This window comes from Notechis scutatus, chromosome 1 (genome assembly GCF_049901735.1).
Source record: "Notechis scutatus isolate UNSWTSFEM ecotype Mainland chromosome 1, rNotScu1.2, whole genome shotgun sequence".
NCBI lineage: Eukaryota > Metazoa > Chordata > Lepidosauria > Squamata > Elapidae > Notechis > Notechis scutatus.
In genome coordinates, this window is record NC_142009.1 from 257,887,633 (window position 1) to 257,902,474 (window position 14,842).

At 37.6% G+C, this 14,842-nt stretch overlaps 1 protein-coding gene across 1 annotated transcript in view; it reads left to right on the forward strand.

Moving 5' to 3' along the window:
• The window catches only part of TPCN2 (two pore segment channel 2), a 41,328-nt gene extending 26,745 nt beyond the window's left edge, over window positions 1-14,583 (forward strand). Inside the window, 13 exon segments of the mRNA XM_087951131.1 lie at window positions 150-269; window positions 984-1,043; window positions 1,132-1,260; window positions 2,850-2,899; window positions 3,512-3,611; window positions 3,726-3,797; window positions 7,758-7,831; window positions 10,305-10,380; window positions 10,921-11,003; window positions 12,218-12,273; window positions 12,276-12,298; window positions 12,947-13,032; window positions 14,364-14,583. Coding sequence (XP_087807257.1) covers window positions 150-269; window positions 984-1,043; window positions 1,132-1,260; window positions 2,850-2,899; window positions 3,512-3,611; window positions 3,726-3,797; window positions 7,758-7,831; window positions 10,305-10,380; window positions 10,921-11,003; window positions 12,218-12,273; window positions 12,276-12,298; window positions 12,947-13,032; window positions 14,364-14,442 — 1,008 coding nt within the window. The 3' untranslated portion in view covers window positions 14,443-14,583.
• Window positions 14,584-14,842: the final 259 nt, after the last annotated feature.

Here is a 14,842-nt window from a genome sequence, read left to right on the forward strand (position 1 = left end):
GCTTTTAATAGCAGACATTGCTCAGGCATATGCATCAAGCTGATGAAATGGTATGCCCTTTTCAGACAATATCCCAAGGCCACATTTTCTTCAAAGCACCCTGTAAAAATAATTCCTGACAGACTTTTTTTATTCTGCTTTCTTTTCAGCGTCCTCCCAAACCAGATTATCAGTCACCCTTCTTACAACGAGTTCAGTTTATCTTTGGCCATCACTATTTTGGCTATTTAGGAAACGTTGTAGCAGTAGCAAATGTTTTTTGCGTATGCGTAAGTATATGGTACCATTCGAAGTAGCGTCTTCTCTTGGTAGGGAAAGTCCTTTCCATATTGTATGTAAGAAAGATACTTAAGAAAAGTATTCAAAGTATTAGGAAATCTCTAATCATTTTATGTAAGTTAGCTTCATCTGGTCCACTGACAGGAGTCCTGGATTAAAGTTCCAGCACCTAAGGACTGGCCTGATGTCTTTATTTTATTTTTACAACTGTGAGATAGATTAGGTTGAGGCTGTGCAACCGCCCAGCTGTATCTTAAGATGTTTCAGGATAAATCAGGATTTGAACCTAGATCTCTCTAGTCTTGGTCAGATATTTTATCCAATGACTTTGCTGATATTTATGTTTGCAGTTGTATATAAGCAGGACCTTGTGGGAGCAGCCTAGCAACGTGTTCCTGAATACTATAGGCCTGGGGGATATGTTTCTATAAGCCATTGCATCCTTATATTATTTGAGGAGTCAACTAAAAAGCAGCTCAGTGATCAGTTCATATACGTCTGGTGAGATTAGCCTAGAAAATCTTCTAAAAGTTGATTGGCATGCAGTAATAACTTTGTACCTAACAAATAGTAGTCAGTTGGTTGACTAACAGTTTTCATGGAGTGTGTAATTTTTCATGACTACTTTATATGTTCTAGATGCAGTATTATAATGTACTACAGTTGTTTTGCCTCTGATAACCTGTGATCATTTTCCTTCCCAGGGAGTCATGGTAATAGATGCAGATAAGCCACCTGCTCTCCGAGATGACTTTTTCTTAGGGGTAAGACCATCTATTCCCATGAGACCCTGTTCTTGTTATTCGCTAAAAGCTCTGGTTTTAATTGCACTTTAACTCTCTTTTTTTCAAGGTTACAAACTGTTTCTTTATTTTGTACTACCTTCTGGAAATAGTGCTGAAATTAGTGGCCTTGGGATTAAAAAGATATTTATCCTATCCAAGCAACATATTTGATGGACTTCTGACTTTGGTTCTGATGGTAAGTGTCATGGAATTATTTCCATTCTGCTTTTACATAATAGTTTTTCCAGAAGGGTTTTCAAGAAATGCTTTTTTTTTTTTGGAACAAATCTCATTAAGATATTCCTTTGAACTTTATGAAAACCTCTTATCGCTTCTGAGGCCATGGTTTCCATTTTTCTAAGTGGGTGTGTATGTTGTTCTTTGTACGTGTTCAAATTGCAATAGCACTTAGGCTTATATACTGCTTCACAGTGCTTTAGAGCCCCCCCTCCCAAAAAACAATCTGGTTCCTCATTTTACCGACCTCGGAAGGATTGAAGGCTGAGTCAGCTTTGAGCTGGTGAGAATTGAATAGTCAGCAGAAGTAGCCTGCAGCAGTGGTCCCCAACCACCGGGCCCCGGACCGGTCCCGGTCCGTGGATCATTTTTTACCGGGCCGCAGAGAAGTGGGCGCTGCCATCTTGTTTCGACGGCGCTTGAGAAAGTGCTTCCGGGTGAGCTTGTCGGTCGTCGGTTGGAAAGCGGTGTTTAGGTGCTGGAGGAATCCTCGCGCCTTAGTTTCGTCAAGGGGGGGGGGGCGGCTTCGAACTAAGAGCCGTCCCGATGGCGGTGGAGTCTCGCGTTAGGAGGAGATTAAGAAAGAGCCCGAAAAGCCCATCAACAAAGGTACAAAGGAGGAGTTGAAGGTGGCGGGGAGAAGCGGGGGACGGCTGGCTGGCCGGTCGCTCGGCTCACCTTGCCTTGGTCGTGCGCGCTGATGCCGGTACCGGTCCGTGGATCATTTTGTGATGCCGGTACCGGGCCGTGGGACAAAAAAGGTTGGGGGCCACTGGCCTGCAGTACTACATTCTAACCACTCCACCACCCAGATTTTTAAATAAGAGGGTGGGGTGTGTGTATGTAGGTATATATGCTCATATATAGTATGCACATATATTTCTGTGAAGATAGGTAGATGTGAATCAACTCACTCTTCAAATGAGATATTTGACCTTATTCAGATGAGATGTTTGATAGGAAATTAACTTATTTAGTACTCATTGATTGAATGACAATGTAATATTTTGGCTAGCATTGCCCTTGTTTTTAATTTCATTTCAGGCTATGATGCCTGCATGCACACATGCAGACATGCAGACATATATTTCCGGGAATGATTTCAGTAGAAGTTGGCAGTTGAAATGGGCAAAATATAAGATTTTATTTGTGTTTACCACTTCTTTTTACCCTGTCGAATACTATGGAAGGGGTGGTGGTGCTAATTTTAAATTCAAAATTGTCTTCCTTTTAAATTAAAAACTTCTGGTTGAGCATTGTTATTGTTCATTTTCTTTTCCCATGTTATACTTGAATAATATTAATTTATAATAAATGGATCTGACCCAATGATGAACAAGTGGACTTCTTAATCTCTTCTTCCTTGCACTCTTTTGCTGCCTCTCCCCCACCAACTGTTCCCATCTCTTGAACAACATTGGAGGTCATTATAGATGCTGCACAGATAGGAAATCATTTTGCTAGCTTTGGCCTGTTTTGGCTGACAGATGGACATGTTATACCCCAATTGGTTATAATTTTTACTTTTTACTTCTTTTCTTCTCAAAGGTTTTGGAGGTGTCCACATTTGCTGTATATGGGTTTCCTCATCCAGGCTGGTATGTGTACCTAGTAAGCAATGTTTGGTTACTTTGAAATTGGTATCTACAGCACTTTTTTAATAGTAGTAACAGTTGATTATGTTCTGTTGGAATAATGGAGTAGAAAAACTCAAAAGCAGAAGCTATTTCTTACATCATGCAAAACAATTTTTTTCTGACTGATTCAGTAATTTGGAATTATCAAGGTACTCTTTTAAAATAGTGTGAATATAAGGTCTATGTTTCTACAGAGAAAAGACTACAATATTGGGATTTTGCCACATAGCATTGATATTGTATGTCTTGGTAAGGAAACCTTATAAAAAGGAGTGAAAAATAAAAGTGGTATAACCCTATCAGATCACAACACCTTTGAAACTGTTGTAAATATGTGTAAACTCCATCCTGTTATATTTAATCTTGAAATAATGACAACAAAATCATTCAAGAATGGAGAATTAAGATTCAGGCTATTATGTATCGTCTTGGTTTTTATCTCTCTTTTTTTTTTCCAATATCTGGCATTGCTAAAGTTATGTTTTGGTTGGTTGAAAGAGCAACCACATTTAATGTTGCTGGTTGCTCCTCTCTGTTTTCCCCCCTGCAAATCTTTTTTTTCTGTTCTTCTAGGAGACCTGAAATGTTGGGCTTGCTGTCTCTATGGGACATGGTTCGTCTAGCAAATATGCTGATTGTGTTCAGATTTTTACGGATCATCCCAAACATTACAGTAATTTCATTTTTTTTTTTTGGTATAGATTTTAATTTTGCTTTTCTCTCTTAAGACTAAAGAATGTCAAAAAAATAAACACACTAATGATTCTTTTCTTTTCTCTCTCCAAAGTTCATGTCTTTAGTTGCCAGTACACTGTTGGATTTAGTGAAAAACATAAGAACCTTTGCAGGAATTTTGATTGTAAGTAAAAGCAACAACAACTTAAGAATGATTTGTGCCTCTTTGTTCCGTCATCTATGAAATAATTTTTATCAAAGAAACATTGGCAATTTATGGAAACGAATGTTGGCGACCCTGTTGTTTCAATAAATAAATCAAATAGGTTTTTTTTTTAAATGGGGGCTGCCCATCCACTCTATCTTTCTATCTCTTTTTCTGTCTAATTCTGAACTTGATCAAGCACACAGTACAAAGATAATAATAGCTATATCTCTATGGGACCTCCCTAAGTTTATAGGCATATATCTATTGTAAGAAAATAAAATTTAAAAAAAAGACATGGACTAAGAATGAGCTGTGAACTTCCAGGATCTATGAAATACTAAGTGCAGCTGACTCATAGGAAACTAATTTGTCAGCTAAAGAGAGCGTAATCTGTACCAGTATATACCTAGTATTTTTTTGAGGGGGGGTGGGGGAGTGAATTAGAGGCATACTTCAAGCCTAAAAAATACTTCCCAGAGAAAGAGGATATGTCTAGATGCAGGAATGTTTTCACAGATAAATGATGACTTTCATATTTTCCACAGGTCCTTTATGTCTTGTATTCCTATTAAAGTATTCAGGCAATGAGCTCCAAACGTGAATTGCTATGTAGGACATCATCAGAAGACATTATAGCGGGAGGGATAGAGGGATACACATATGAGCCTGTTTAGGGAGTGTCAAATTTTTCAACTTTCAGTTTCCAAACATTACGGGTGCTCAAAAGTTGTGACATGCCTTGGGGATTGTAAAGATATTTTGGTTGCTTTAATATAATTTAGATGTGCTTGGTAAGTAACTACATCAATATCATAATTTTTAAACATTTTGTTTGTTTCATGCTGGTTGGAGTCTTTAATGCTGTTGTCTTTAGGGAACAGTGTTTTGCACAGGGAGGACAGATGAGTCGTGCAGAGTTTGTACAGACAGCAAACTTGGTGTCAGTGGGGAAGCAAAACTACACTTGCAACTTCTACACATTTCAGGAGTATTCCAGGAATGGAGAAAAATATTCTGTGATTTAAAAAAAAAAAGAAATTAAAGATGGGAAATGCTTATTTATACAATGTTTGGGAACCAGAAAAATTCAAGGGCAACTGAGATTCTGATAGCTTATAAACATCTGAAAACATCCAATTCTAGGATGCTGTTTGCTTTTAAGGTTTTTTTTCCCAAAAATATTTTGAATGGAATAGTCTGGGGAATGAGGAATCTTTCCCCAGTCTTATTTATTTGTTCTCCCCAAGACACCAATCTATGAAGAAGATAGGAGCCATGTAAGAATTTTCATGGAGTGTGTGCTATGTTGTTGAAATTCTCCATGCGCCAAATTATTCATACAGCATATGGTATTTGTGTTTGTGTGTATGTTTGCATGCACACCTTTGGAACAGTCTTGAGTCCTAGCAACTATGTACTGGACAGGTCTCTGTAGTTTGCAACATTTCTGGAAGTGGTTTGTCATTGCCTTCTATTGTCGAGAAGAGTGTGACTGATCCAAAGTCACCCAGCTGGCTTTGTGACTAAGGCAGAGCTATAATTCAGTCTCCTGATTTCCAGTTTGGTGTCTTTAATCACTGTACCAACAGACAGACTTTCTTGTCATTTGTATGGCTATGGGATTTCCTGTAGTCTCTCATCCAAGTACTTTTAGTATTCTGGGATTAGCAAAGATCAGTTACATATTGTCATTAAAATACCTCTTGCTTTGGAGTGCCCCAGAATTTTCTTTTGGATGTTATATAGTAAATGTAGTGAACATTATTGGACAATTCCATCAGGTTGCAACAGAAGGAGAAAGAGAATCATTCTAATGCTATCAGCAGTTATGATCTCGGTTAAATAGCTCTTATCCATAACTTTTTCTGTTCACTTGTGGCCTTTCTGAGAATCATATCTTTAAATATTAATATCTGAATTTGTTTCTCCTACTTGTTCTTCGTCTCCTCACCTCTGGTGATACTTGCATTATTAATGGATCCTTTGAATTATAATCAGGACCAATTATATTTCAAAGTGATCAGTATTGACTCCCAATCTGTCATTATCAACAACAGTCCATTATTGTTATTGTTATTATTGTTGTTATTTGTGTTATTTGCTAAAGTGGTATTTATTAAATTATTTTCATATAAGAAATGTTTGGACAGTTTGAAACTTCATGAAGGAGTCAATGAGCTGAACATTGTTGGTCTCTGTGAACTGGCAAAAGAAAGCATTTTACTTATTTATGTATTAAGTATATATTGTTGCCCATTCACAAGAATAGTTGCATGATGTATTCCATTCATCCTACTGCTAGATTGCTGAAAGGTTAGGCCTTAAGAAATCATAAGTCCCTCAACAATTGTTACATAATGAGAGAGGAGAAAATTTCTGCTAGAACATTTGATCTCCTTTGCACTAAAACCACAGTGATTGTTATTTCTTGAATTTTAGATGTATAATATTGTGATACTTTCCTAATAGTGTACCCATGGTTAGTTTTTGCATGATATTCCGTCTTTAGAAAGAGGTTCTAGAGTAGAACTAATTATCATTCAGATTTAGGATGGGTCTTAATTTTGAGAATTATTTACATTCTCCCTCCCTTCTTGCTGGCTTTCTTTTTAGCTTTCTAGCTTTATTTCTAGCTTTCTTTCTCCAGTTGCAGAAAACCTTTTTGTTGCTTTGAGACATGTAATCATTTGTGTGCACTTGTTAAAACATACTATCTACTTCATTTTAACAAATTGACATAATAATTAATTTGACTTTCTATGATTATCATAAGGAGGAGAGCTCCACCTGTTGGCCGGTTTATGCATTGCAGGTTGAAAATAATCCAGTGCAATTAAAATCTTTTAAATATTTTGGCAGATAATCCATGGGATTTTTCCATAACAGAGACATAAATACTAACAATTTTCCCAGGCTCACTGAAATGTTTATCTTCCTTAAAGCAAGGCCAGAAATAACATGTGTGTATGAGAAAAGGAGGCATACACATGCAATTTGTGTATGCCACATATTGATGCTATTCTAAGTGACTCCATTAGATTTGCTGTGATATACTGTTTGTTCCTTTAAAAAACTGACCCCATAGATAACATTTGAAAGCATTTATGTGATCATTTTTATAAAAAGAAGTTGACATTTAAAAAAAAATCACATATAGATGTTATGATGTTTTTCTGCCAGAAAGTACTTAGTGTCCATCTGAAAATCAGGGTAATGAGAATCACAGTGAAGTAATTAATTGTTTGAAGGAACATCTATTATGTGCAGAAGCACTGCAGCCTACCTCCGTGAACATGCTGTATTTTTAGGAATAGCAGTGGATAAAGTTAGGTTATTGGGATATTTGGCTGCACCCCCTCCAAACAATGTGATTGGAGAAGCTGTTATAACCTTAGGAAGAGCACTACACAGTTAAAAAGCCTATGAACAAGAAGATGGTTTAAATTTTCTTGAGTGTATCTACTTTTAAGATTGCCAAAGGAGACTCTTTTGTATATTTGCTGCCTTCATTCCTTCTCTATTTTTATAATTCAAAGTTAACAATTCTCTTTTTGTTCCTGGAAAATACAAGTTCAGTTATGAGAAGTCCAGGTAATACAGCCAGACATAAATTAAGCATATCCCTGGATTTGCCAGTTGCTGTTTCTCCGGAGCAATGCAGCGACTTACAGCAAACCTCTTGTGCAGACTGCTGGTAGCTCTGAACCAAAAAAAACCAATGCATTTGTATTCATGTAAATGAATGAACATCAAATCATGAGTCACTCTCCTGGAAATATGATGCAGACAGTGTAAACTTAAGCAATGGGAAGGAGAAGTTAAGAATTCAACAATAATCCACACTTCTGATTTATGGTGTCAACTAAATGAAGCTTGCACCGTGTTGTTGCATCGCTCTCAGTTGGCTTCAGTATCGTGTCAACTTTTATTTCACAGGTGGCTTTCTATGCATTTGCAATAATTGGCATGGAGCTGTTTGGAGGCACCATTACTCCCATGGGTAATGTCAGGTAAGAAGGGAAGTCAGCATGCCATTCCTGGTTGCGAGAAGATACAGTTGGTCTGTGTAGCCTCTAGTACATCATGGAAATAGATCTGTAACACTGTTAAATGTTAATAATCTGTGGTGATAAAGATTTATGGGAGACATTTCTTGGGCAAAGTAGGCTAATTTATACAGATAGTCCTCGACTTACAGCTACAATTGGGTCTGAAACTTCCATTGGTAAGCGGAGTGGTTGTTCAGTGAGTCTCACTCCATTTTACCACATTTTTGTCACAGTTCCCACCTTGGTTGTTTAGTGAATCATAGTCATTAAGTGAATTTAGCTTTACCCCCTTAACTTGGTTTGTTGAAACCAGTGGTGGGATTCAATTTTTTTTTTTTTTACTACCGATTCTGTGGGCATGGCTTGGTGGCATGGTGTAGCTTGGTGGGTGTGGCAAGGGAAGGATACTGCAAAATCCCAATTCCCTCCCCACCTCACTAACCTGCTTTCCAGCTCCGTTCTCCTTGCAGGGCAACAAAAGAACACCCAGCCGATCAGCTGGCAGGCAGAGAATAGATGAGGGCTGGGGCAGTCAAAGGTGGTATTTGCCGCTTCTCCAAACTACTCAAAATTTCCACTACCGGTTCTCCAGAACTAGTCAGAACCTGCTGAATACCAACTCTGGTTGAAAGCAGCTGGGAAGATTGCAAATGGAGATCACATGACTCTGGGACACAGGAACTGTCATAAATAAATGCCAGTTGCCAAGCACCTAGATATTGATCATGTCACCATGGGGATGCTACAATGGTTGTGAGTATGAAGACAGGTCCCTTTTTTCAATGCTGTTGTAACTTTGAATGGCTGTTAAATGAATGGTTGTATACTGAGGATTGTCTGTATAAAGCTACAGAGAGAGAGAGGGATCTTTTAAAGTAAAACCGTACCAGTTGTGATTCAATATATTTACACTGTTTCTGGGAATAATTATCTGTAAAGCGTTGATTGAACTTCGAAGCTGTCAAATTCCTATAACGCAGCTAGTCCTCGACTTACAACAGTTCGTGTAGTGACCGTTCGAAGTTATGACGACACTGACAAAAGGGACTTACGACCATTTTTCACACTTATGAGTGTTGCAGCTTCCCTAGAATCACCCAGTCAAAATTAAGACGCTTGGCAACTGACTCATACTCAAAAGGCAACTGGACTTTCTGTTTTTTCTGTGAAGGTGTTTCGCTTCTCATCCAAGAAGCTTCTTCAGCTCTGACTGGATGGTGGGAAATGACATTTAGACAGCTCAGACATTTAGAGTTTAGAGATGCCAACAGTGATTATTTCCCACCATCCAGTCAGAGCTGAAGAAGCTTCTTGGATGAAAAGAAAAATATCTTCAAAGAAAAATCAGAAAGTCCAGTTGCCTCTTGAAAAAAGCACCGTTGGGAAAATCATGACCTGAATGACTGAGAATCTCCATAGACATTACTAACGGATATATTTCTGGGCAACTGGTTATTATTATTATTATTATTATTATTATTATTATATGTGGGTTCTTCAGGCACTTTTTCTTTAAAAGCGTGCTTTAAAAGCGTGCAAATAAGAACTTATTGCTCTCAGTTTGCTCTTTTGTGGAAGTCTTTAACAATGGTTTTTCTAAGATTTCAACTGTGCTTGAAAGTCAAGCTTTGTAAAACCCGGTTATAATTTCATCATAATGAAGAAAAATCATTGAAATTGGGTACAGATAGTATTTTCTTCTTCTTCTTCTTTAAAGATAGCTTCTTTAGAGTAGAGTCCTTGCAAAGGAAAGGATTCTGGACTGAAATGATTTCTCGTTTTAAGGCCCCGCTAACACTACAGGTAGTCCTCGTCTTATGAATGTTCATTTAACGATGATTCAGACGGCCTGGGAAAAAATGAATTACAATCTGTATTTGCACTTCCAACCTTCACACTACCCTCACAGTCATGTGATCGCGGTTCAGGCATTTAACAACTGGCTTGCATTTATGACCAGTTGCAGCATCCTGCAATCACGTGAATTGTGATCTTTTTCTGCCAATTTTCGGCCAAAAATGTGCATTGGGGGAGCTGCATCCACTTAACAACTCCATGAACAACCCTCATAGAAATCGGGCTGACTCAACCTAAAACTGCCATGACTTACAACAGAAATTCCAGTCCCAGTTGGAGTTGTAAGTTGAGGAATACCAATATTTCTTGAATTTAAAGTTAATGCTTCTGCTCTACAACATCTGGCTGTCTGTTTATTTTTCTCACTATATTCTTTTAGCTCTGAAGCATCTTATTTTTTTCTTTTTTTGTCTTGTCTTCATTTTTAAAATCTCCAGATTTAATTTTCCTTTTCATTTTAAGAAATCTAAAAGTATACTTATGGTAAAAGAATCCGCTAATTTAGCATTTGATCTGTGCAGGGCCACATTGCATACAGTGATGAAATAACTTTGAGTTGTTCATTATTCTGTTATAGCTTTGTAAATACAACTTTCAAATGTGGCATTTTTGAACAACTGGAATATTGGCCAAACAACTTTGATGATTTTGCTGTGAGTATTACTCAATATGTATTAATTAGTTGCTTTAATTACTATCTCCTTTTCTACTTATGACCATAACTTTGTTGCTTGTGTCTTTACAATTTATATTGTTTTATTTGCTTTTCTAGCACAATTAATGTTGATTCTATCACTAAGTGTTATATCTTATGATTTATGATGAATGTATTTTTATGATGCTTATGATCATGATTTAGCACTGATAGCTTTTATGTACAATGAGAGCTTATGCACTGAAGACAAATTCCTTGTGTGTCCAATCACATTTGGCCAATAAAAGAATTCTCTTCTCTTCTCTTCTCTTCTCTTCTCTTCTCTTCTCTTCTCTTCTCTTCTCTTCTCTTCTCTTCTCTTCTCTTCTCTCCACTCCACTCCACTCCACTCCACTCCACTCCACTCCACTCCACTCCACTCCACTCCATTCATTACTAGTTTTTTTGGCTTGGTAGCTCCACGTTTTCTCTTATATATTCTGAAATTCTCATAATAGGTTAACATGCATTACAACTACTTTTCTTATCCCTAATATAGGCAGCACTAGTGACTTTGTGGGATGTGATGGTTGTGAACAACTGGCAGGTTTTCTTGGAGGCATATTCCAGATATACATCTCCGTGAGTAATAAACTAAACCTATGCTTTTTGCAATGCATTTGGTAACCTAATTCAGACATGGACTTCTCAAATTATCAGACAAGTCTCCAATTAAAAAAATCTGCGCTTTATCTCTTACCATATACTCTGTTTTGTTGTTTCCTTCGTCTATGCAGAAGCAGCAAAAACAGAATCCCTATTACATGGCAGACTCATCATTGTGGTTACTTTTACAATGTATAGTGCTTGATGCTCAGCAAACCCCATTCCTTTCTAGTACTTACGATGTTACCTAGTTGGGTAGTGAAATGTCTGCAAAAAAAAAAAAAAAAAAAACTCAGCCAAGCTCAAAAAGTGCCAAGGATCCCACAGTTGAACTCTTAAGCTATAAACATTCTCTTCTATTAGTTTTATGCTCTCAGAGAAAGTGAAAAATAGAGTGGGAACACATTGGTTGCCTCTTTTGGAGCACTGCCAGGATAAGCCATCAATCAACAATAATAAGCTAGTATAGCAAGAGAGGTATAGGCAGTTAATTATTTTTAAAAAGCAAGTTATGATATATAAACTGCAAAATCTAGAACTGGTAATAGTCTTAATGAGATTAGAACATATGATCAATAGAGTATCAATGGAGATTATCAATCATCCAGGTCATGGTTGTCCCTAAGGTGGTTTTTCCAAAAAACAACTGGACTTTCTCGTCCCCCGACCCCCGAAAACATCTTGCTCATCCGGTTGTTTTTCAGAGAAGTGAAATGTTTTCAAAGGAAAAAAAACCCAAGAAAGTCCAATTACCTTTTGGAAAAAGTACCTTTGGGACCAGCAGTAGAGTGGATTTAGATTGCATCCTGCAGGATATCTAGGACAAAAAAAAATCGACAAGAAAATTCTAGAGGCAGGAAAAAAAATGCTAAAAGGCCACAAGAAAGATTTAAGTGGCAGGAATAAATTCATCTATGAGAATACAAGGATATGCAACTTTGTAATTTGTAACAGGAACTGGAAGGAATACCAGACAGGAAATGTGTGGTGTGCTACAGGTCACACACAGTGCAGGGAATTCTAAGACTGGAATTGTAATAATAGGCATAACTTGATTTTATCTTCTTTCTTTCTCTTTCTTTCTTTCTTTCTTTCTTTCTTTCTTTCTTTCTTTCTTTCTTTCTTTCTTTCTTTCTTTCTTTCTTTCTTTCTTTCTTTCTTTCTTTCTTTTTTCTTTTTTTCTTTTACAGCTGGTCAAAATTGTACTTTGTCACCTGGTGGCTGACTTCCTCTGTCATCTGGGTCAATCTTTTGTAGCCTTGCTTTTAGAGGTAAGGCTTGACTGGCCATCCAAAGCCATAGGCCTAAAGAACACACGAACATTTACGGGTGGCTTCACTTGGAGCAACAAATTGCATTTATGGGTGGTTTCACTTGGACTAGCAAATCTCCTGATGTCACAGTAGGATGGACAGCATATACAGTACTAAGTTATCTGGAAAAATAGTTTTTAAATTGGGTTACCAGAGTCGAAAGTTCATTTGTGACTTTCCATGGAAGCCCCTTTCACACACACACACACACACACACACACACACAACTTTAATATTAGGTCCCAGAAGTAATACATATCACTATGGATGACACTTACCTTGAGCACCTTGTGTTGGGCAATTTCGAGTTGATTTGTAAGGTGTTTCCTTTCAATTGTTAATAAAGAAAGGAAGTACGCCGTCCATAGAAATGTGTGCTTCCCTTAAATCTTATTCAGTGGAACCTTCTCTCTTTTTAGACGCCCAAATTTCAACCCAGTTATAATTTTTGTTGCTGTGACTTCCACAAATAGCCATCTCTGATTATATGCTAATCACATGAATTGGCTGCAGGCCTTGATTTTTTTTTTTTAAAAAAAAATTGCAAATGAATTAAGAGGCTCCTCTCTCATAAAATGGTATTAGTTTCCTCTTCTTAAATTGCAGAATTTTATTCATAAATGGGATCGTCGCTGCCATAGGCCATCTCTCTCAGAAGTCGAATATCAAATGACAGTGGAACTCCTCTTCAGGTACAAGCACAGTAACACAGCCGCTTTGTATTTTTAATTGAGAAATAAACTTACCAAGAACTAGAGTGAAACAAATGTGCATTAACAGTTGTTGTTTTTACTGCCAGGACCGAAACACTCCCAACGGGAAACAGCCTCAGGGACTCCATGCAAAGAGTGCCAGAATTTAGAGCATGTTGCCCTATTTTATTTTATTTTTATGTGATTAGAGGTAGTCCTCAACTTATGGCCACAATTGAGCCCAAAATTTCTGTTGCTGAGACATTTGTTAACAAAATGAAATTCAATGTAGAGAAAAGTAAAGTCCTACACTTAGGCAAGAAAAAACAAAAGTACACATAGAGACTGGGTGAAACCAGGCTCAATAGCAGTAACTGTGAGAGGGATCTTGGAGTCCTAGTGGACAACCAGCTAAATATGATCCAGCAGTGTGCAGCAACAGCCAAAAAAGCTAATGCAATCCTAAGTTGCATTAACAGAGAGATACAATCAAGATCAAAGGAGGTACTAATACCACTCTATAAAGACCACACCTAGAATACTGCATCCAGTTTTGTTCATCACATTACAAAAAAGATGTTGAGACTCTAGAAAAAGTACAGAGAAGAATAACCAGGATGATTAGGGGATTGGAGGTTAAAACATATGATGAATGGTTACAGGAACTGGGCTTGGCTTGGCTAGTCTAGTAAAGAGAAGGACCAGGAGAGACATAATAGTGGTCTTCCAATATTTGAGGGGCTGCCACAGGGAGGAAGGGGTCAAGCTATTTTCTAAAGCTCCTGTAGGCCAGACAAGGAATAATGGATGGAAACTGAACAAGGAGAGATTTAATCTGGAAATAAGGAGAAACTTTCTGACAGAACAATCAACCAATGGAACAGCTTGCCCTTGGAAGTTGTGGGGGCACCATCACTTGAGACTTTCAAGAAGAGATTGGACTGCCATTTGTCAGAAATGGTGTAGGGTCTCCCACTTGGGCGGGGGGTTGGGCTAGATGACCTACAAGGTCCCTTCCGATTATCTGTTATCTGAGTTTTGCCCCATTTGATGACCTATCTTGCGACTGTAGCTTTGAACGGTCACTAAATGAATGCTGTAAGTCGAGGACTACCCATATACGATACGCTAGCAACGTCGCTGGAGAATCTATTTTAAAATAAAGCAAAAATATAATTTTGCATATGAAATATGTAATGAATGATGGACTGGAAAAGCTTTTAACGTTGAAATGCCTAGGGAAGTTATTTCTGGTGTATAAACATATGTACAATGTCTGTACTAAGACACTGGCTCTGCTATTTTTCAGTGATTCTGGCTTGTTCTTTCAGGGATGTTTTAGAAGAACCAACGGAGGAAGAACTGATTGCAAGACTTCACCAGCATCCACATATGCATCTATATAGATGACACTTTAGCTGGAAGTGGCCATCCAGCCTCATCATGCCTGCATGCAGGTTTTAGAGCTGAAGAGAAGATAACACTTATTTCTTTCTAGAAAGAGTGCTAAAATCTTGATTTTATTTTTGAACGTTGCTAAAGGACCCTTGGGTTCACTCTAAACATATTTTTTTAAAATCCTAATTTGACTTCCTTTTAAGTTGATTTATGGAATAGAGAATTATGCTTTTAAGAAAGGGAAATGGATCAGTGATACTGCACTTTATAGTAAATATGGTGGAACATAAATAATCAAATCTGCTGGTCTGGTGATAGCGCTACAGACAGTGCAAAATGCAAACCTTCTACAGAGGCAAACTTCCTTTTTTTAGTATTTGTTCTGTGATATGCTAGGGCAGTGCCTTATTGT